Genomic DNA, 23,341 nt, shown 5'->3' on the forward strand with positions numbered 1-23,341 from the left:
GGGAGAGGGTGAGAGACACAGAGGGTGAGAGAGACAGAGAAAGGGTGAGAGAGACAGAGAAAGGGTGAGAGAGAGAGACAGAGAGAGGGTGAGAGAGAGGGTGAGAGAGACAGAGAGAGGGTGAGAGAGAGAGAGACAGAGAGAGAGACAGAGAGAGGGTGAGAGAGAGGGTGAGAGAGACAGAGAGAGGGTGAGAGAGAGAGAGGCAGGGTGAGAGAGAGAGACAGGGTGAGAGAGTGAGAGAGAGAGACAGACAGAGGGTGAGACAGAGAGATGGTGAGAGAGAGACAGAGAGAGGGTGAGAGAGAGAGACAGAGATAGGGTGAGAGAGAGACAGAGAGGGGAGAGACAGGGAGGGGAGAGACAGAGAGGAGAGAGACACACACAAAGAGAGAGACAGAGAGAGAAACACAGAGAGACACACAGAGAGAGAGACGCACATACAGAGAGAGAGAGACACATACACAGAGAGAGAGAGACACACACAGAGAGAGAGACACACAGAGAGAGACACAGAGAGAGACACTGCGACTATTAATTTCCCCCTGCTTGCGACAAAATTTTCAATTTTTAAAAAATAAATAAATTAATAAATAATTCCTCTCCCTGATTGGTTCACCGCTCCTCCACGCCGACCGATCCACAAGGTGATGTGGTACCGTGGCTTCATAAAAGCCCTCGACACCACTCAGCGGGACAGATGACGTCACTGCGGTTACCGCTCCTCTGCGCCACCCAATTCGTGATTATAGAGTCCTGTAGCTTGCTGAGTTACGACTTAGGCAACAGTGTATCACAGGAACAGTGTCCACAAATCACTCCTACGTGTTTCGTAAACTTAATTACTTCGTCAGGCATATTATTTTTATATTTAATTATATTGTCATAATCACAGTGTTATTACTTTAAGATTATTATTGTTTTTTCATCACCTAAGTGGAGAATGAGGGAGATGGGATAAGGGAGAAAGGAGGGAACAGAACCAATAATATTCACATTCAATAATATACAGTACAGTTATACCGTGGATATAGTACAGTACTTACACTGTTCTGGCAGTCCGAATCTTCTTTATAACTTTATTCTTTCCATGGGCATGATAGCTGACATAGCTATGAGTGACGTCGAGGCCCGAGCTATTTAACCAGGCTTGGATATGCCGTATTTGTTGTCCTTTCATGTACATCTGCCGTATTCTCAGGCTGATATCCTTTGAAATAACTGTTCTGAGCATTGCTGCTTTTGAAAAGAAATTAAACGAAGCACAGTTAACGTATGCACAGCATTTATCATGTACCTTTAATGTTTACACCCTCTTTTAACACCTGTACCATCGAATCGGGGATACAGTGCATAAAAGGTGACCCAAAATAAATGGCCTTCACTAGGGCTGTTCTGTATCTGAAACAACTGTTTTCTGTCCAGATATTGTATTGTGCTTAATCTTCTGCCATGGATCAGGCCGTATTCTACTCACACAACAAGCGGCTAACTGCTGCTGGACCCAAGAATAGAAAGAGAAAAGCAGCAGCTGTCTGCGTGCCAAAGGCAAAGATGGCCAGAAAGCCTACGGTGCCTAAAGAAAAGGCACCAAAAGTTCCCATGGCAAAACATCCTGGACCGGGCTATTGCAAGAAGAAAATTGGAACTGTCATAAATAAAGACATTAAATGGGTTACAGGCAATGTTGCCCAACCAGACAACCCTCGGTCTACCCAAGCTGAAGATGAACAAGAAGTCTCCGGATCCACCTATGCACAGCCAGACGTACCCCTGACAACAGAAGCCAACCAAACGTCCCCTGTCGCACTGATTTACAATCAGACGGCCCTCTGACAACAGAAGCCAAACAAGATGTCCCTTGCCACACTGATGCACAACCAGATATCCCCCTGACAACAGAAGCCGAACCAGACGTCCCCTGCCACCCGATACACAACCAGACGGCCCTCTGACAACTGAAGCAGAACAAGACTTCCCCTGTCCCACCGTTGCACAACCGGACATCCCCCTCTGATCACCCAGCCTCTTAGAGAGAGAACCGGATTCCACCCTGACACCTTTAGTCAGCCCGAGCCCCGTAGGTCGCATGCTGGAATCTTTAAGTGGCTACGAAAGAATTTGAAACAACACAGCAATACAGGGAAAGAATGGAGGCAAAGTTTGATCAACTTTTGGAGAGAATGGAGGAGATGGAGAGGGGCATGTGCAACATTGACAATGACATTGCTGGGCTCTATTATTTGGTTTCTGTCCCTCCCCCTGTATGTCTGACACAGGAGCAGGAGGGTGACTTGGAGGAGCATCATCCACCACCTGCACCCTCTTCTTCACCTGAATTGGCCTGCACGCCGCCAAGACAATACACACCACCGGAGGAAAGCATCCTACCAGACACTCTACCCTCACTCACTGACAGAAGCACAACTCTTCCACCAACACCCGCTGCACCCAGTGGTGTACAGGTGCAAATGCGAAGCCCCCCAGACCATCTATATTCACCCAGTGAAATAAACACACCTGTTGCACGACCCATAGCACCCAGGAGAGTACAGCTTCAAATGCAACTCGATCTGTGCACGATCCCAGACATGACGCTAACAGACCTTCCGCAGAGCATACGGGAAAAATACTTTTCCAGAAGCGGTGGAAAAGTCATCATACTAGCCCTTCTCAGTATGATACACCATGTCAATTATGAGCTGTATCTTCAGTGGTTTAAGGTGGTTAATTATGATGGAAATAGGGGCAAGAAAGTGCTGTCTTCAAATTTGTGCAGAAATATTATGGACGAAATAAAACGTAAATTTCATTATGACCCGGTTCTTTTCCGAGCCGTGAAAGACAACATAAATGCCTTTTTTTTTTAAACTTGTATTTTGTTCTTACAATTCCATCTTGACTTTGTTTACAATGCATCCATTTATACTTTAGTACACATACATTTGCATTTTGGCTTGGTTCATATTACCGTCGCATTTTTACTGGCTAGATATAGAATGACTAGAAGGTTTTTAAACATTAGCTTCCCAGTAGATCATATGGTAGCCACAAATGCAGGTGATGCAGTGCACAGCAAAGGAACAGGATACACCGGAACAGTAACAGTAAAATAAAAGTCCTTTATTGTAACTTCATGGTGCAGACAGGAATAGGTGCAGAAAAACCTCCTTCTCTTACGCGTTTCACGCCTGTGCGGCGCTTCCTGTCTGCACCATGAAGTTACAATAAAGGACTTTTATTTTACTGCTGCTGTTCCGGTGTATCCTGTTCCTTTGCTGTGCACTGCATCACCTGCATTTGTGGCTACCATATCCTCTACCTACTCGCAGAAGCACGCATCTTGGAAGGCATCAAGGGCATGGTCACGTGAGTTGGTACTTTATTTGTACTTTGGGGTATTTCATCGGTGTCATTAGGCAGCTGTCAGACCCAGTCCACATTGGCAGTGAGGGGGTGGGGCTCATATATCTCCATTACCCACACTCACCAGGACCTTTATTTTGGGTTCAGACATATATGCTCACCCATATATACCCCATTGCTCACTCATATACCTGCACCTAGCCACTACAAGTCTCCAATCAAGAATTTATTGCATTATTATATGCACAACTACCACGGTCATTAGAGCACTATTACTGAACTTTGTTCATTTACCCTATCCCAGTAGATCATCCATGGTACCCATATCTTTAGATATCCTTCATACCTGTCTTGTATTAAACTGGTTAGTTTTCCATTATCATAATATAATTTAGTTTGTTTTTGACCTCTGCTGTTGTCGGTGGATCGTTCTGCTTCCAGTTTTTAGCTAAAACTGCCTTTGCTGAGGACAGAATATGTATCATTAGTTTGTCTACGTTCCTCTCTATATCCTCTATTGGTTTTAGGATTAATACTGTCTCTATATTCCATGGGCAGTCTTGCCCCATAATTCTCTTTATTAGTCTTTTAAGTTTTCTCCAGAATATTGCTATCTTTGGACATGTCCACCAAATATGCTTGAATGATCCTAATTGGCCACAATTGCACCAACATAGGAGGGAGGAAGCCAGAAAAAATGAGTGAAGTCTGGTTGGGGTATAATACCAGCTATGTAGTATCTTGAGATTGATTTCTCGGGTTGCCTAGCACCGAGGTCTAGCTGATCTCTCATATATTTCCATCCACTCATCTCTCTCCAGCGCCCGCCCAAAATCATTTTCCCAGTCCAGATTGTTTTTACTTGGCAGGTCGACTTTCTGTGTAATAAGGGTATGGTATAGTTGTGCTATAGATCCTTTATGATATACACTAGCTAAATATAGTTTCTCGAAAATAGTTTGTGGTCTAAAAACATTCTGTGCGGGTTGTATTGAAGTTACATAATGTCTTATAAATATTGGTACAGATGCATATCTGGTAGGTCAAACTCCTCCTTTATTTCCTGGAATGTTTTTATCTTGTCTGATTTTACCACATCCCAGTGTCTCCCCCAAGCCTTTTTCTCTCCATATCTATCTATCTATCTATCTATCTATCTATCTATCTATCTATCTATCTATCTATCTATCTATCTTCTATATATATATATAAAAGTCAAAAATTGTTTGTGGGTTTGTGACCGGCTGGGCGGTTTCATTGCAACACACTAACCCCGCCCCCAGTGACATCACGTGATGGCAAAGAACTACCCGCCCCTAGTGACATCACGTGATGGCAAAGAACTACCCGCCCCTAGTGACATCACGCGATGGCAAAGAACTACATTTCCCATAATGCTATGCACCTCGTGAGGTATGGGAGTGTAAAAATGCCGGCTCATTACTTGGAAATCTGCATTAAGAGACTGCAGACAGGTGTGTGTTGTGTGTGACTGTGCTGTGTGTCACAGTTGTGTGCGCGCACTGAAGGTGAAGCCAGGTATCATTCCACAAGTTTCCAAATTGTTGCTATATAAAGACGTGCACCAGGCATTTCTGTTACTCTCTTACGAATACTGCTAAAGTGTTATTAGAGCCTCTGTTGAAAATTTAAATAGTGTATAACATAGCCTTCCGGCAGTTACTTCTTTTCCCTGGGCCTTTCCTCTGTCAGTCCTGTTAGTGCAGGCAAGGGAAAGGTTAATTCCTTCTTTTTTGTTTCAAATTTTTTTATTAGGCAGTTATAACATTTCACAGTATTGAAAATACAAACAATATATTAGCCTAATGCAAGTTTTTACCTTTTAACTGGGGAGGAAAGGAAAGAGTCTCAACGTCCCCCTGACCCTTCGGGGTCTACCGGGGTGGCGTGAGTGTGGAAACAGAAAGGGGGCAGGGAAAAGAGAGAAAGTGGGAGGGGGGGGGGGACATTGTGGGGGGGGCATTACTCCCCTTCTCCTTGACATCCCTAATTTGGGCCTTGATTCTATTTTTTCCCCTCTACTGTTATGGGGTGTTTCGACGTAGGAGCGCCATTTGGGTTAGCCAGGGGTCCCATATATTATTGAATGAGGTAGTGGACCTTTTCAAAAAGGCGGACAGTCTCTCCATATCCATCACCTCTTGCATCCTTTTTATTACTGTTTGTTTAGAGGGGGGAGACACCTTCTTCCAGGCGGCTGCCACCGCACATCTAGCCGCCGTGAGAATGAAGGAGACTAATTTGCCTGTTGGTCTGTCCAGCGTATCTAAGGGCCTGGCCAACAGATAGGTCAGCGGGTCAATGGGTATTGTGAGGTCTGTGACCTCTTTTATTAATTTTTGTATCGTTTCCCAGTATTTCTGAATTTCCGGACATGTCCACCAGATATGGGCCATGTCCCCCTTTTGACCGCAGCCTCTCCAACACAGGTCGGAAGCCAGGGGGTAGATTTGATTTATTCTAACTGGGGTAAGATACCAGTGGAACAGTATCTTGTATATATTTTCTTTGATTGTGGTACATATGGAAGTTCCTGAGGCATTTTCCCAAATACTTTCCCAGTCCTCTCGGTCTATAACCATATCCAATTCTGCTGCCCAATGTAGCATATAGTCATGGGTGGGGGCTTCTGTGGCCCTCTCCAGTTCTGCACAAATTTGTGTTATAAGACCTCTCTGGTGGCCTGTTTCTCTACAGAGCCGCTCGAAACCAGTGAGAGGGGGAAATTCCAACGTTGGGGATAACATTTGAATAAAGTGCCGAATTTGTAGGTACTTGAAAACATTTAGTCCTACTATTTCATATTTGGTTTGTAGATTTTGATAACTCAGGAACTCCCCGAAGCTCAAGAGGTCGGCTACCGCTCTGATATTTTTTGTTTTGAATTGGTCGAATTGTCTGGGCTCACAGCCAGGTGGGAATTTCGGATTTTTGTGAATTGGTGTAAATTGGGATTGAGGTGTTGTGAGCTTAAATTTGAATTTGCACTTCGTCCAGGTCTCCCATGTGTGTCTCATCGGGCCTAATTTGAATTTGCTATTCTGCATGTCCTCCCTGCTCAGGGACCAAAGGCAAGCCGGCAGTGAGGGCGTCCCGGCATATTGTGTTTCTATATCTAGCCAGCAGTACTGATTTGGGTTCGTGTTCCAGACTACTACCTGTCGCAATTGGGCGGCTAGGTAATATCTTGTGATGTCTGGGACTCCCAGTCCTCCTCTCCCCCTTGAGGCCAAGAGAACCGTTCTGGTGACTCTGGGTTTTTTCCCTTGTCAAATAAATTGGAAGATTAACTTTTGGATGTTTTTCAATTCCGAGCCAGGGATGTGGACATGGAGAGTCTGAAAGTAGTATAGCAATCTAGGGAGTATGTTAATTTTAACTGAGATCATTCTCCCGATCCATGATATCTGGTATCCTCCCCATTTGTCTAGATCTTGTTTGATTTTTTGGAACAGTGCCGGATAGTTATGTTGATATATTTAGATTGGTAGGTCCTCGATATCTTGACTCCCAAGTATTTGATACAGGAGGAGCTCCAACGGTAGTTAAAGTTTAGTTTGAGGAGTTTCACCTCTGGCTCTGGCAGGCTTAGGTTCAGGGCTTCCGATTTATCGTTATTTATTTTGTATCCTGAGATTTTTCCAAAATCTCGGAGTTCCATTTGAAGGTTGGGTAGGGAGATTTGGGGTTTGGAGAGGGTTAGAATGACATCATCTGCGAATAGGGATATTTTATGCTGCCTGTGCCCAATTTCTATTCCCTGGATGTCTATATTGAGTCGTATTGCCGACGCCAGCGGCTCTATGGTTAGTGCAAAGAGGAGAGGAGATAGGGGGCATCCCTGCCGAGTTCCATTTGTGATCTCGAATCTCTGGTTATTGCCCCCTGGTAATTTTACTGATGCTGACGGGTTTTGGTAGAGTCTACGGACCCCCTCTAGATATGCGTCTTTGAAGCCAAATTTGCGCATAGTACGGTCCAGGAATTGCCAGTTTATTCTATCGAACGCCTTCTCTGCGTCTAGGCTTAAAAGTAGTGCTTTGGTTCCTGTGAGGTGGACATGATCAATAATGTTGATTATCTTCTGGGTGTTGTCTGAGGCTTGCCTGCCCGTGACAAATCCTACTTGATCAATATTGATTAATCTCGGTAAAATGGGGTTTAATCTGTTTGCAAGTATTTTACTGTATAATTTGAGATCACTGTTGAGAAGGGAGATTGGGCGATAGCTTCCACATTGCATCGGGTCTCTGCCTTCCTTGTGTATTATAGCCAGGTTGGCAAGAGACATTGATTGGGGGATTTGGTTCCCTTCCATAAAGTGGTTGAATGTTTTTAAGAGATGCGTGGATAATGTGGGCAAGAATCTCTTATAGTAAACATTGGTGAAACCGTCAGGGCCAGGAGACTTAGTTATCTTTAGTGATTTGACGGCCTCTTCCAGTTCCTCTTTTGAGACCTCAGCATTGAGGACTGTGTTTTCCTCCTCCGTTAATGTGGGGAGTTGGCATTTGTCTAAGTATTGTGTTATTAGTTCTGTTGCTATTGGTTCAGGTCGGCCGTTTTTAGATCTTAGGTTATAAAGTTCAGTATAGTATTTAGTAAATTCCGCTGCAATTTTGCTGTCACTATATTGTATCTCACCAGACCTACTCTTGATCGCCGTTATTTGTGATCTTTTTTGTACCCCTCTCAGTTTACTGGCCAAGAGCCTGTCGGCCTTGTTACCCTTATCGTAGTATTGTTGATTGGTCCATTTGAGGGCCTTTTCAACATCCTCCAGCTGAGTTTGCCTAAGTTTTGTTCTAGCTGTTAGCAATGTTTTGTATATATTTTTTGAGGGGTTAGCCTTATGGGCTTGTTCTATTGTTTTGATGCTATCTGTGAGTTCTTTGATTAGCGCTTGGCGGGCTTTTTTCCTGTGGGACGCGATGGAAATAAATTTCCCTCTGATGGCTGCCTTATGGGCTTCCCATAGGATTGCTGGAGAGGAGACTGTTCCTGTGTTGAAAAAGAAATAGTCCTTAGGTGAGGTTCTAATTTCCCTTTCTATCGCAGGATGATTTAGTAGTGAATCATTTAGTCTCCAAGAGTAGTTTGTTGTTTTTTCAAAGGGGATTGATAGTGTCAGGGTGATCGGGGCGTGGTCGGACCAAGTGATTGAGCCAATGTCTGATTCAATGGCTGCCGCCATCACATTTTTGGTGGTCAGAAAATGGTCTATTCGAGAGTCGGTCTGGTGAGGTGCTGAGTAAAAGGTGTAGTCTCTCTGACCCTGATGCTGGGATCTCCAGACATCCACTAGTGAAAACTCGCTCAGGATTCCCCTAAACCTTTTCCCCTTGATTTGGGAGTGGGTTGTACGGGGAGGACCCACTGTGGTCGATCTGTCCTCGGTGGGGTTTAAGACCATATTTAGGTCCCCTCCCACTATCATCGATGATAGGTATCCCGGGTCAACGCCCTCGAGAATAGTTTGTAGGAATTCCGTTTGGTTCTCATTCGGGGCGTACACATTGATCAGAGCAATTGCCGAGCCCGCTAGGGAGCCATATACCGCTAAAAATCTACCCTCTGGGTCTACTGTTGTTTTAACATGATTAAATGGGGTGCCTTGTCTGATTAGGATAGCCACACCCCTCTTTTTACTACTAAATGATGCGAAAAAGCACATTGGGAACATTTTTTTAAATAAGTTTGGGGGGTCTTGTGATGTGAAGTGGGTCTCCTGTAAGAATATGATGTCTCCCCCTGATTTTTTCATATCCTGGAGGGCTAGCCTCCGCTTCCAATTATTTTGTAGGCCTTTGACGTTTAATGAGCGGACCTTAATTGGGGCTGTGGACATCATTGTGGTTTTTTTATGGTTCGGGGTCTCGGGACCTCCCCTTTCCCATTAGGAGAGATCTTGCGTTTATTTCTTGGGGATTTGTCGTGTCTTGGCTTATTTGCTCTTTGGGAGGGGAATGTGAACTCCTTAAGTGTTCTTTGGAGGGGTGTGTGTGGCCTGCCAAGGAGGGGGCAGGGGTGGGGGGGAGGGGGGAGGGGGGGATGAAGATCTGCTGGGAAAGGGTCAGCAGATAGAGAGTAGATAGGATTAGGGCCTTTCTAGGTCCTAAAGTGATGTTGCCAGGTCTAGGAGTGACCGGCATTTGGGCAAACTTGCCCTACTGGGGTGGGGTCCGGCGCCAATGGCCGGTGCGCAACAGGGGGGGTCCAGACCCTCTGTTGCTAACATAATGCGCCTTTCCCCTCTCTACCCCTTTGTTCTGAGCCCAACATTTGTCTTAGGTTACTTAAGTAGGGGCAGGGGCGGGGGGGAGAAAAGGGCGGGGGGGAAGAGGGGGTGGAGAGGGGGGGGAGGGAGGGGGGGGAGGGTGACTAAGGGGGGGTCAGAGGGGGGTGGAGGGGGAGGGATGGAGGAGGTGGGGGGGGGGAGGTAGGAGGGGGGGGATGGGAGAAGGGCGAGAGTGGGAGAGTGGGAGGGGGGAGGGGTAGGAGAGGGACGGGGAGGGGAAACATATTCAGAGTCCTTTTAACATTTGTTTTCAACCTTGGATTCTGTAACAAACAACAATATATAACAGTTTTGTTCCCTCTAACACGTGGAGTGAGTCCTCCGCTAGGGAGGTCTATACAACATCGTCCGTGTGAGCTGCCTAGAGCAATCCTTATTATCTCCGTCTTTACTCTCTGCTACTGGGCCTTGTGATTTCAGTTAAGGGAACCCGTGCGCTGCCTTGGAGGGTTATTTTGTGTTGGGGAGGGGGGGGGGAAAGGTAGGAGGGCATGGGGGTGGGGGGGGAGGAGAGGTGAAGGAGGGGAGGTGGAGAGGAGGGGTGGAGGGGGTGGGGTGAGAGTGACTAGGGGGGGTGAGGGGGGGGGTGGAGGGTGACTAGGAGCGGAGGGGAGGGGGAGGGATGAGAGGGGGAGGGGGGGGCAGAGGTGAGTGGGGGGGGGGGGGTGGAGGGGGTGGGATGAAGGAGGAGGGGGGGGGATGGGAGAAGGGCGAGGGGGGGAGGGGTAGGAGGGGGGCAGGGAGGGAAAACATATTCAGAGTCCTTTTAACATTTGTTTTCAACCTTGGATTCTGTAACTAACAACAATATTTAACAGTTTTGTTCCCTCTAACACGTGGAGTAAGTCCTCCGCTAGGGAGGTTTATACAGCATCTTAATGTCCCATGAGACTGGGGTGATTACCAGATGTCTGGGCTCTGCCGTGTGAGCTGGTCAGAGCAATCCTTATTGCCTCCGTCTTTACTCTCTACTACTGGGCCTTGTGGTTTCAGTTACGGACCCGTGCGCTGCCTTGGATGGTTATTTTGTGTTGGGGGGGGGGGGGGAAAGGGATGAGGGCATGGGGGTGGGGGGGGGGGAAGAGGTAGAGGAGGGGAGGACTGCATATATGGGGGGGGGCTTATGTGGTAATAGTCCCTCTGTTGGGTTTCACATCCGGGAAGTGAACAATACAACATTCCTGTCGGGTCATTTTTTAGGGGCTCCTGTAAGACGACCGGATCATTTACAACAACTCATACAAACATTTCAAACATAATGACAGTCATTTGCTTTAAGCACTGTGCAGGCCCATCGGCGACGCTCCTCTCTTTTCCATTAGTCATTCCCTGGTACGGGAGCTTTAGGGGAGGGAGGGTGGGAAGGAGGGGGGGGGGGCGGGAAGGAGGGCGGGGGTGGGAAGGGGGGGGGGCACCTTCGCTGTTGCGTTGGGGGTCATAATGGGAGTTTGCTTATATCACCATTTGGATTACTTAGGTGTTCCCTTCCCCTCCTCAGAGCGGGCGGGGCTGCGCTTACTGGGGCTTATGTGGCTGTGTTCCCGCCTATTAGATTTTGTAACGCGAGTGACAGCCCGTGTAGCAGTCTTAATATTCTTTTTAAGGATCTTGTGGGAAAAACACATCATTTGCAATAACTCGGAAAGTCATTTCAAGTAAGATACAGCAGTATACATCAATATTGTACATTATGTGGACCCCTCGGTAGGAATAATACAAAATAGAACGGGGGGGGGGTATACGGAGGTGGGGGGGATGGGGGGACAGGGGTGCTCAGGGGGGTGTCACCGTTGGCCACATTGATTATATTTGCTGTGGCAACTATGAAGTCTGGAACCCCCTTGGGTCCAGTCCAAGCATTGGTGCAAAGGTTATTTGTGGGTATGGCCCGGGTGACCCGGAATATTGATTCTGCAGTCTTAAGGAATGCTTTATCTTTTTGCGGGTCCGAGGCCTCTCGCTGAGTGCCTTCCGCCTTTAATGCTTGGAGTCTAGCCTAACGGGATATTGTACTCACGGTTAAGGTGGGATGTCTGTCCGAGGTCTCCACCCTTTGGCCACATACCTCGGTAGGCGCTTATATCCCGGCCTGTCCATGCTCCCGGCCATTGCACCTAAGCCGCTCAGGAGGTTTTTCCTCAGCGGATGGAGGGGGGAAGAGAAAAAGAGGGAAAAGAGGGGGCAAACGACGGCTCTTTCACAGCAGCTCCTTTCCCTCGTACGTCGAGGGAGTTACCCCTTCTTCCCCTCATCTCCCCTTATGGGCAGATCTTGGACAGCTGCTCCTGGGCCCCGGGGGAATCCCGGGTGAGTCGGTGGCCATTTTTATTCCGTGTCCCCGTGGACATGGGTCTGGAGGCGGTGGAGGTCCGGCCTCTTGTAGACGGCTGTAGGCTTGCTTCTGGGGTTCCCCTTTTGTGGGTCCTCTGTGGTCTTGGTTCGCAACCGCTGCAGCTAGGTTTTCCTGGTCTCATGAGGCGTCCTCCGTCAACGTGACTGGGTAGGGCTGTGGAACAACTTTAAACTGGGATCAAGGCAATACAGGTGAGTGTTTGTGTCTTTATCTTCTTGCTTGTTGTTGTTTTTGTCCGGCCAAGCTTTGTGATGCCCTAACCGGTGGTTCCTCAGTGTCTCGACTGTGGGTCCCGGAGGTGTCTGATTCCCACGTTGGAGGGGGTTTAAGGCCTACTGCTTTGGCCAGGCGGGTCATCTCTGCGGGGTGCCTTATGGTGTGGAATTTTCCGTTCCGATTCACTATTAACTTGAATGGAAATCCCCACTTATATTTTATTCCATGTTCCCTCATCATTTTGGTCAGCGTCGTTTGTCGACTGTGAGCTTTGCTAGATCATTGTAGACCTGGAGATGGTTGTCTCGAAACGTGATAGGCTCCTTCATCCTGCAGGCCCTCATTATTTTGTTGTTGACCGTGTATCGATGGAGGCGAGCTATGACGTCCCTTGTTCTATTTGGGTCGTCCGAGCGCGGTCCGAGGGTGCGATGGGCCCTGTCCATCTCCAGGTCTTTCGCGTCCAGATCTTCACACAGCGAGGCAAAAAGGTCTGTGAGGTATGCTTGCAGCTGGTCGGGGAGGACAGATTCAGGGATTCCTCTTAGCCTGATATTCTGTCGTCTATCACGATTTTATATCCTCTAGAGTGTCCTTCAGGCCATCTCCAGCCCCAGCCTGAATATCACATCCTCCGCCGCTGTTTGAGCCTGGTGTGTCTCCTCCATTTTGGTCTCGAGAGCGGTCGTGCGCTCGGTCAGGCCATTGACATCCTGTCTGAGCTCCGCTACTACCGCCCGTAGGTCACTCTGGATGGAGACATGTAGGTTGTCCAGCATAGCTTTCATCATGTCCTACATATATTCCCTGGTAAGGGTTGTCTCTGGGTTCTGTGTGTCGTCTCCCCGCTCTCGTTTCGGGGCCTGCTGCCTTGCGCCTCGTGCGCTCGTGGAGCCGGCGCCATCTTGGATTTTGCTGGCCGCTTCGGTGCCTTTTTGTGAGGGGGAGAAAAATTTCGTTACCCCTTGTGCAGGTTGTGATTTTTGTTTAGTTGCCATGTCTGCCTGTTCGGGCTACCGTAGTCAGCACTTTGGGGTCTGGGGGTTGGGGGGAAAGGCGCTTTTAAGCGAGTTTAGTTACTAGGGTCTGCGGAGCTCCTGTCTCACACAGCCATTCCTGTTGGCGTCCTGGACACGCCCCCCCCAGGTTAATTCCTTCTTTAGGCCTGTGTGTGTGTGTTACAGCCTTGAATGATGTATCAGTATTCAAAGGCGGGCCTAGAAACTTCTGAGGATGTCAATCTGAGGGGTGGATTTTGGTTGGAACGCCCCCTGGTGTGTGTGGGCCAATCTGTATCCGGCTCTGGCTTGCTATGAGTCAGAGTTAGAGACACTCCCCAAAGATGATTAATTGTGACATCTTCCCAAATTGGAGAGGTCTGGAAAGAGTGTTCAAGGAACAAGTTCAGTCAACACAGAGAGAGAAGCCTCTCCCTCCCACCCATGAGGAGCTGGGAGGGAAGGGAATTATGCTGCCTGAGTCAGGGCTCTGATTTAGAGAGAAGGCGAGGAAGAAGCAGATGATTATGATGGATATGTGAGAACTGTTAATCTATGTCCTGTGAGCTGACTGCCAAATAAGCATCAGAAAAGACATGCTGTGTATTCCTGTCTCTGTTGAATGGAGGAGTGTCAGTAGGGGTCCATCCCCTGAATATCTACAGGGGATTCCTGCTGGCTGGAGGCATTGCACCAAGTGAGACCAAGGTAACCTGTCCTTCCTGTCCTGTTTCTCCCCATACCACCGCGTAGCGCTCAGCCCTCCTATTACCTACAGCATCAGAGTAGCAGAAAAGGGCATACCCCCTTCAATCTCACTTAGGGGTGGGGGAAGATGGGCTACAAGTGCTTTGAGATTCAGTGTGGAGTATATTGTAGTACTGCTTACTGATTCAGTCTGTACAGTTATAAGTTTCAGAATAAGGAGGCTATGCACTAAGCGGTGAGCTTTTGCGCTGGCGTGAATTTTTTTTCACGTCCGCTAAAAAGTGAAGCCGGCGGCGCGATTCACTAAGGAGTTCAGTGCATTCGGGATCCCGATCGTGCGTGCTTTCCCCCCCCCCCCTGCTATTGCGTTTAAAGTTCAAGTGCGATAGCTGATAGAAACAAAAGCCTCCTGTAACATTTGCATCGAGATTCTGCATCTCCATGCACGGCTGTTACAGGCGATCGTGCATTAAGAATATACATTTTAATAATAGTGTACATGAACAGGGGGTCTCCGGAGCTGAACCGCATTGGTTTCAGGTCTGGGGACCCCCTACTTCATGAGATACAGGCCCCATTATGGGGTGCCGGTATCCCCTGCACTTTTAAAGCTTCCGCGTCACGTGACCGGGGGATTTAAATTCTGCAGGGGATACCGGCACCCCATAACGGGGCCTGTATCTCCTGAAGTAGGGGGCTCAGCTCTGGAGACCCCCTACACATGTACACTACTGTCAAAACACACACAACAATAAACAATAATTCATTACTGTAGCGGATATGGTAATGAAGCTGCATTAATGTAAATTTTAATAATAGTGTGCGGGAGCAGGGGGTCCCCTGAGCTGAACCGCATCGATTTCTGGCTCAGAGACCCCCTGCTTCCCGAGTTACAGGCCCCAGTATGGGGCATCGGATGCCAGTGTCGCCGCCATCTTTATAGCGTACAAGACGCGACGTGGACGCTATAAAGATGGCGGCGACACTGGCACTGATGCCCCTTACCGGGGCCTGTAACTCAGGAAGCAGGGGGTCCCTGAGCCAGAAATCAATGCGGTTCAGCTCAGGGGACCCCCTGCTCCCGCACACTATTAATAAAAATACATTAAAGCAGCTTCATTACCTTAGCGGCGACCTGCTAAGGCAATGAAGGGGTTAAGGCACAATAGCATGTTTATTGGGGACAATTGCCCCCAATAAACATTGCAATATACAACACCCCCCTCCCCCCCGCCCCTAACACATACAATACAGTAATGGGCAAAATTACTATTATCCACATATGGATAATAGTGCATTTGGCCATTAAAAATTCATGAATCACAATAAGTACAGTAAATACATTTTGCACTTACCTTTTCCAGGCACCCACGATGAAGGCCATCTTCATCCTCATCCTGCCCATGTATTTGCACTATGGTTTATGGAGGTTTCTTGTTATTTTGTTTTCTTATAGTTGGTCAATCTCTCCCAGTGTTGTTTGTTCTAAGTCCACCATCGGTGCGCCTTACATTATAAGGGCTATTCTCAAGCCCAAAGGGTTAGTATTTCAGTGCTATATGGCAATATTGTATCAAACGCGTCGGGTTACGTTCTTTTGATGTTAGACCGTCAGCGGGAGATAGTGAAGTCAACGAGTCCATAGCAAGCTCTGGTAGAGAGACTTGCGGGACACCAGCTTTGCAATACATTCTGCGTTCTCGACGTGACATCCTCTCAGCGGGACTCTTCAATCCGGCATAGTTTTAAACTGGATGTATTTACCATACGATTGTGGCATGCTGGCTCCTATTTCTATGAGATGAGTACTCACAAGTGATTTTTACAATGATCCTTGTGAGTGTGTATTAACTCAAGGTTAAACATTTTTATTAAAGTGTCTATACAATTGTACGCTATGTGGCACGCGCTTCTCTTGTTTTCTTCCTAGATTCTATGCAGATCTGGTTCGTCTTTCAAGAAGCTGCAAGAAATTGCCACTGCACATCTCCAAATCCTGTTGGGTTCTATCTCGGAAACCGTTTCATCAAAGGACTTTTCTGTATTTTGTTTTAATTCTTAGAGATTCCATTTCACATAATTAGTTTCATTAACTGTTTTAGTATTTTTTTCTCTTATTTAATATATATATATATATATTTACAAATCACTATATTAGCACTTCCTTCACATCACATGTATATTTAGTTCACTTGAACACTCATTTACATTAGCATATCACTGTTAGTGTTAGTGCCGCTGTTATTTGTTCTGATACTGTAGTGTATATACATACTGTATATAACAAAAAGCAGGCTCTCCATCGAATCATTTTTCTGATTTATTCAATGTTTTGCCTCCTTTTGTCAAGAACAAAAAGCAAACAACAAATGACCCATTTATACCCTAAAACACCCAGGTACTGTAGGAAAACACCCAAATGTGAAAAAAAAACATGAAAAAACGTGCAAATGATGTAAATTTGTAAATATATCTTTGTATATGTTCAGACTGTCACATCATGGACACTACAATTAGTGATGACACTATTGCACGTTCCAGGTGTGCCACCACGAAGTTGAGTCTGTAACTATGTTTTAAACATTTATTATCAGCCTTATTGTCACTGTGGTATTGATTTTATCATTTATTTCCTTTGTACTTCATATTAGTGTTAGGACTTGGGTTAGAATCTGTATTCTGCACTACTGCCATCACTTTTAATTTACATAATTTTCACCTTTTTTTTAACATTTGGGGGTTGATCTACCAGGGTGTTCTAGGGTACACAGATGTAGCAGGCGTTATTGCACCCACCGGTGCTAGCCAGCAGGTGCAAAAGAACATTTGCCTTTTTCACACGTGAGTAATGTCTGGACATTGGCGTTTTCTCCGCCGGAGCGTTGTGCGTCCTACTCCAACACGTCAGCGGGAGAATTAATAGCTGCTACATCTGTAAACTGGCCATATGTTTGCTTTTTGTTCTTGGCTCTGTCGGGAGCTGAAAATGTTGAATAAATCTGCAAAATGATTTGATGGAGAGCCTGGTTTTTCTGTTCTCTGTGTAATACTTGTGCCCTGCGTTTGAGAATATATATATCACCAATCAAACATGGTCATTATTTGAGATTTCTATACCGGATTCATACCTACACCTGAACGTTGGAACCAATTAGTGCCTAATTAAAGCAATATGTATTGTATGTTCTTATATTTATTTATAATTAGGATTCTGGGCGTCAATGCAAAAACCTTCTTTTTTTTTTTGACCATATGAATAATTATAAAATGGCAGAGAATGTGTAACCTTGCTGAGTGCTGCTGCTGTAATGCATGTTACTGAGTGGGACCTTTCCTGGTAATCTGGCCATTTAAAGACTAAAAGGGATCTGTGTGGCGGACTAAGCGTTCTCGAGCTATCAGGGCTCTGAATGCCTGGGTGCTCGAGGTGACCTCTTGGCACTATGGGATGTGGCTGTATTATCTTCTGCCTGACAGGACAGGGACAGTCTGAGTTTTGTCCAGGAAATAGGTCGTTGGTCTTGGTATTTTTCTCCCTCGGACATACTACGTGTTATGTAAAACCAGCCTTGGGGAAGTCATTAGTGCATACCGAAAAGAGACAGGAATATAGTCTACCATAGGATTTCAAGTGGAAACATTGAACTTGGCACTCTATAGTATATCACAGAAGCTCTAACGGTTATTACATTTGGCACACTATATACAAAATGATATATCTATAGATATAATTATTGGCATGATATGTGGAGTCCAATATACCCACAGATTAAGGCTCCAATCCTATATGCTGTGAAGCAGTCTTCTTCTTTCTTGGGAAGGTTTTAGCCCCATTCAAATGGCACTCAATGTGTTGCAGATCTTTCTGGTAGCAAAGTGGTAATACAAAGAGTATGTTTGTTAAGCTGTTGCATTTCTCATTATTATATATGATATTTCAATACTACACCCAACCTGCCAACAACTCTCCAGAAATCCATAACTGTTAATGTCCAATGACCCATATGAAGGTCAATTGGCTCGAACATCACATTTTCTTCAGGTAATTCTACTTTAATGTCTTACAATGAATAGGGTTGACCGGAGATTCCTGGTGGTCTAGGCCATTTGGTCGTGGCCGTTTCGCTGCGACCATATGTTCGCCGGCAACTTTGCCGCCGGCCGCTAATGTAAGTGCCCTTACCCTAAAACCCCTACCCCAAGCCCTTATACTAAATCCCTGAACGTACTCCCTTACCCTAAACCCCCTACCCCAAACCCTTATACTAAAACCCTGACTGTAATCCCTTACCCTAAAACCCCTACCCCAAGCCCTTATACTAAATCCCCGAACGTAATCCCTTACCCTAAACCCCCTACCCCAAACCCTTATACTAAAACCCGACTGTAATCCCTTACCCTAAATCCCCTACCCCAAACCCTTATACTAAAACCCTGACTGTAATCCCTTACCCTAAACTCCTACCCCAAACCCTTATACTAAAACCCTGACTGTAATCCCTTACCCTAAACCCCCTACCCCAAACCCTTATACTAAAACCCTGACTGTAATCCCTTACCCTAAACCCCCTACCCCAAACCCTTATACTAAAACCCTGACTGTAATCCCTTACCCTAAACCCCCTACCCCAAACCCTTATACTAAAACCCTAACTGTAATCCCTTACCCTAAAACTCCCAACCCCAAACCCTTATACTAAAACCCTGACTGTAATCCCTTACCCTAAACCCCCTACCCCAAACCCTTATACTAAAACCCTGACTGTAATCCCTTACCCTAAAACCCCCTACCCCAAACCCTTATACTAAAACCTTGACTGTAATCCCTTACCCTAAAACCCCCTACCCAAACCCTTATACTAAAACCCTGACTGTAATCCCTTACCCTAAACCCCCTACCCCAAACCCTTATACTAAAACCCTGACTGTAATCCCTTACCCTAAACCCCCTACCCCAAACCCTTATACTAAAACCCTAACTGTAATCCCTTACCCTAAAACCCCCAACCCCAAACCCTTATACTAAAACCCTGACTGTAATCCCTTACCCTAAAACCCCTACCCCAAACCCTTATACTAAAACCCTGACTGTAATCCCTTACCCTAAATCCCCTACCCCAAACCCTTATACTAAAACCCTGACTGTAATCCCTTACCCTAAACCCCCTACCCCAAACCCTTATACTAAAACCCTGACTGTAATCTCTTACCCTAAACCCCTATACTAAAACCGTGGCTGTAATCCCTTACCCTAAATCCCTATACTAAAACCCTGACTGTAATCCCTTACCCTAAAACCCCTACCCCAAACCCTTATACTAAAACCCTGATTGTAATCCCTTACCCTAAATCCCCTACCCCAAACCCTTATACTAAAACCCTGACTGTAACCCCTTACCCTAAAACTCCGTACCCCAAACCCTTATACTAAAACCCTGACTGTAATCCCTTACCTTAAACCCCCTACCCCAAACTCTTATACTAAAACCCTGACTGTAATCCCTTACCCTAAATCCCCTACCCCAAACCCTTACACTAAAACCCCGACTGTAATCCCTTACCCTAAACCCCCTACCCCAAACCCTTATACTAAAACCCTGACTGTAATCCCTTACCCTAAACCCCCTACCCCAAACCCTTATACTAAAACCCTGACTGTAATCCCTTACCCTAAACCCCCTACCCCAAACCCTTATACTAAAACCCTGACTGTAATCCCTTACCCTAAACCCCCTACCCCAAACCCTTATACTAAAACCCTAACTGTAATCCCTTACCCTAAAACCCCCAACCCCAAACCCTTATACTAAAACCCTGACTGTAATCCCTTACCCTAAAACCCCTACCCCAAACCCTTATACTAAAACCCTGACTGTAATCCCTTACCCTAAATCCCCTACCCCAAACCCTTATACTAAAACCCTGACTGTAATCCCTTACCCTAAACCCCCTACCCCAAACCCTTATACTAAAACCCTGACTGTAATCTCTTACCCTAAACCCCTATACTAAAACCGTGGCTGTAATCCCTTACCCTAAATCCCTATACTAAAACCCTGACTGTAATCCCTTACCCTAAAACCCCTACCCCAAACCCTTATACTAAAACCCTGATTGTAATCCCTTACCCTAAATCCCCTACCCCAAACCCTTATACTAAAACCCTGACTGTAACCCCTTACCCTAAAACTCCGTACCCCAAACCCTTATACTAAAACCCTGACTGTAATCCCTTACCTTAAACCCCCTAACCCAAACTCTTATACTAAAACCCTGACTGTAATCCCTTACCCTAAATCCCCTACCCCAAACCCTTACACTAAAACCCTGACTGTAATCCCTTACCCTAAACCCCCTACCCCAAACCCTTATACTAAAACCCTGACTGTAATCCCTTACCCTAAACCCCCTACCCCAAACCCTTATACTAAAACCCTGACTGTAATCCCTTACCCTAAAACCCCCTACCCCAAAACATTGACTGTAATCCCTTACCCTAAAACCCCCTACCCCAAACCCTTATACTAAAACCCTGACTGTAATCCCTTACCCTAAATCCCCTACCCCAAACCCTTATACTAAAATCCTGACTGTAATCCCTTACCCTAAACCCCCTACCCCAAACCCTTATACTAAAACCCTGACTGTAATCCCTTACCCTAAACCCCCTACCCCAAACCCTTATACTAAAACCCTGACTGTAATCCCTTACCCTAAATCCCTATACTAAAACCCTGACTGTAATCCCTTACCCTAAAACCCCTACCCCAAACCCTTATACTAAAACCCTGACTGTAATCCCTTACCCTAAACCTCCTACCCCAAACCCTTATACTAAAACCCTGACTGTAATCCCTTACCCTAAATCCCCTACCCCAAACCCTTATACTAAAACCCTGACTGTAATCCCTTACCCTAAACCCCTATACTAAAACCCTGACTGTAATCCCTTACCCTAAACTCCGTACCCCAAACCCTTATACTAAAACCCTGACTGTAATCCCTTACCCTAAATCCCTATACTAAAACCCTGACTGTAATCCCTTACCCTAAAACCCCTACCCCAAACCCTTATACTAAAACCCTGACTGTAATCCCTTACCCTAAAACCCCCTACCCCAAACACTTATACTAAAACCCTGACTGCAATCCCTTACCCTAAACCCCCTACCCCAAACCCTTATACTAAAACCCTGACTGTAATCCCTTACCCTAAAACCCCTACCCCAAACCCTTATACTAAAACCCTGACTGTAATCCCTTACCCTAAACTCCGTACCCCAAACCCTTATACTAAAACCCTGACTGTAATCCCTTACCCTAAACCCCCTACCCCAAACCCTTATACTAAAACCCTGACTGTAATCCCTTACCCTAAAACCCCCTACCCTAACGACTAAAACCCTGACTGTAATCCCTTACCCTAAAACCCCTTACCCCAAACCCTTATACTAAAACCCTGACTGTAATCCCTTACCCTAAATCCCCTACCCCAAACCCTTATACTAAAACCCTGACTGTAATCCCTTACCTTAAACCCCAAACCCTTATACTAAATCCCCGACCGTAATCCCTTACCCTAAAACCCCCTACCCCAAACCCCCTATACTAAAACCCTGACTGTAATCCCTTACCTTAAACCCCTACCCCAAACCCTAATACTAAATCCCCGACCGTAATCCCTTACCCTAAATCCCCTACCCCAAACCCTTATACTAAAACCCTGACTGTAATCCCTTACCCTAAAACCCCCTACCCCAAACACTTATACTAAAACCCTGACTGTAATCCCTTACCCTAAACTCCGTACCCCAAACCCTTATACTAAAACCCTGACTGTAATCCCTTACCCTAAAACCCCCTACCCCAAACCCTTATACTAAAACCCTGACTGTAATCCCTTACCCTAAAACCCCCTACCCCAAATCTTATACTAAAACCCTGACTGTAATCCCTTACCCTAAACCCCCTACCCCAAACCCTTATACTAAAACCCTGACTGTAATCCCTTACCCTAAACCCCCTACCCCAAACCCTTATACTAAAACCCTGACTGTAATCCCTTACCCTAAACCCCCTACCCCAAACCCTTATACTAAAACCCTGACTGTAATCCCTTACCCTAAACCTCCTACCCCAAACCCTTATACTAAAACCCTGACTGTAATCCCTTACCCTAAACCCCCTACCCCAAACCCTTATACTAAAACCCTGACTGTAATCCCTTACCCTAAACCCCCTACCCCAAACCCTTATACTAAAACCCTGACTGTAATCCCTTACCCTAAAACCCCCTACCCTAACAACTAAAACCCTGACTGTAATCCCTTACCCTAAATCCCCTACCCCAAACCCTTATACTAAAACCCTGACTGTAATCCCTTACCTTAAACCCCTACCCCAAACTCTTATACTAAATCCCCGACCGTAAACCCTTACCCTAAAACCCCCTACCCCAAACCCCCTATACTAAAACCCTGACTGTAATCCCTTACCTTAAACCCCTACCCCAAACCCTAGTACTAAATCCCCGACCGTAATCCCTTACCCTAAATCCCCTACCCCAAACCCTTATACTAAAACCCTGACTGTAATCCCTTACCCTAAACCCCCTACCCCAAACCCTTATACTAAAACCCTGACTGTAATCCCTTACCCTAAAACCCCCTACCCTAATGACTAAAACCCTGACTGTAATCCCTTACCCTAAAACCCCTTACCCCAAACCCTTATACTAAAACCCTGACTGTAATCCCTTACCCTAAATCCCCTACCTCAAACCCTTATACTAAAACCCTGACTGTAATCCCTTACCTTAAACCCCTACCCCAAACCCTTATACTAAATCCCCGACCGTAATCTCTTACCCTAAAACCCCCTACCCCAAACCCCCTATACTAAAACCCTAACTGTAATCCCTTACCTTAAACCCCTACCCCAAACCCTAATACTAAATCCCCTACCGTAATCCCTTACCCTAAATCCCCTACCCCAAACCCTTATACTAAAACCCTGACTGTAATCCCTTACCCTAAACCCCCTACCCCAAACCCTTATACTAAAACCCTGACTGTAATCCCTTACCCTAAAACCCCCTACCCTTATACTAAAACCCTGACTGTAATCCCTTACCCTAAAAACCCCTACCCCAAACCTTATACTAAAACTCTGACTGTAATCCCTTACCCTAAAACCCCTTACCCCAAACCCTTATACTAAAACCCTGACTGTAATCCCTTACCCTAAATCCCCTACCCCAAACCCTTATACTAAAACCCTGACTGTAATCCCTTACCTTAAACCCCTACCCCAAACCCTTATACTAAATCCCCGACCGTAATCCCTTACCCTAAAACCCCCTACCCCAAACCCCCTATACTA

General features: G+C 46.1%; 1 protein-coding gene across 3 annotated transcripts in view; it reads left to right on the forward strand.

Annotated features, from left to right (window-relative positions):
- Positions 1–202: 202 nt before the first annotated feature.
- CDHR2 (cadherin related family member 2) overlaps positions 203–23,341 on the forward strand; it is a 90,944-nt gene continuing 67,805 nt past the window's right edge. For 2 of the 3 annotated variants that reach the window (XM_075600778.1, XM_075600780.1), the window contains exon 1: positions 204–742. Coding sequence is in view for 1 of the 3 variants with exons in the window: in XM_075600777.1 (XP_075456892.1) it covers positions 701–742 (42 nt within the window). In the remaining 2 variants the exon portion in view is untranslated. Of the gene's footprint in view, positions 743–23,341 lie in introns of all 3 variants that reach the window. The other variant, XM_075600777.1, reaches the window with a different exon arrangement.

The sequence above is a fragment of the Ascaphus truei genome, chromosome 5 (assembly GCF_040206685.1).
Source record: "Ascaphus truei isolate aAscTru1 chromosome 5, aAscTru1.hap1, whole genome shotgun sequence".
NCBI lineage: Eukaryota > Metazoa > Chordata > Amphibia > Anura > Ascaphidae > Ascaphus > Ascaphus truei.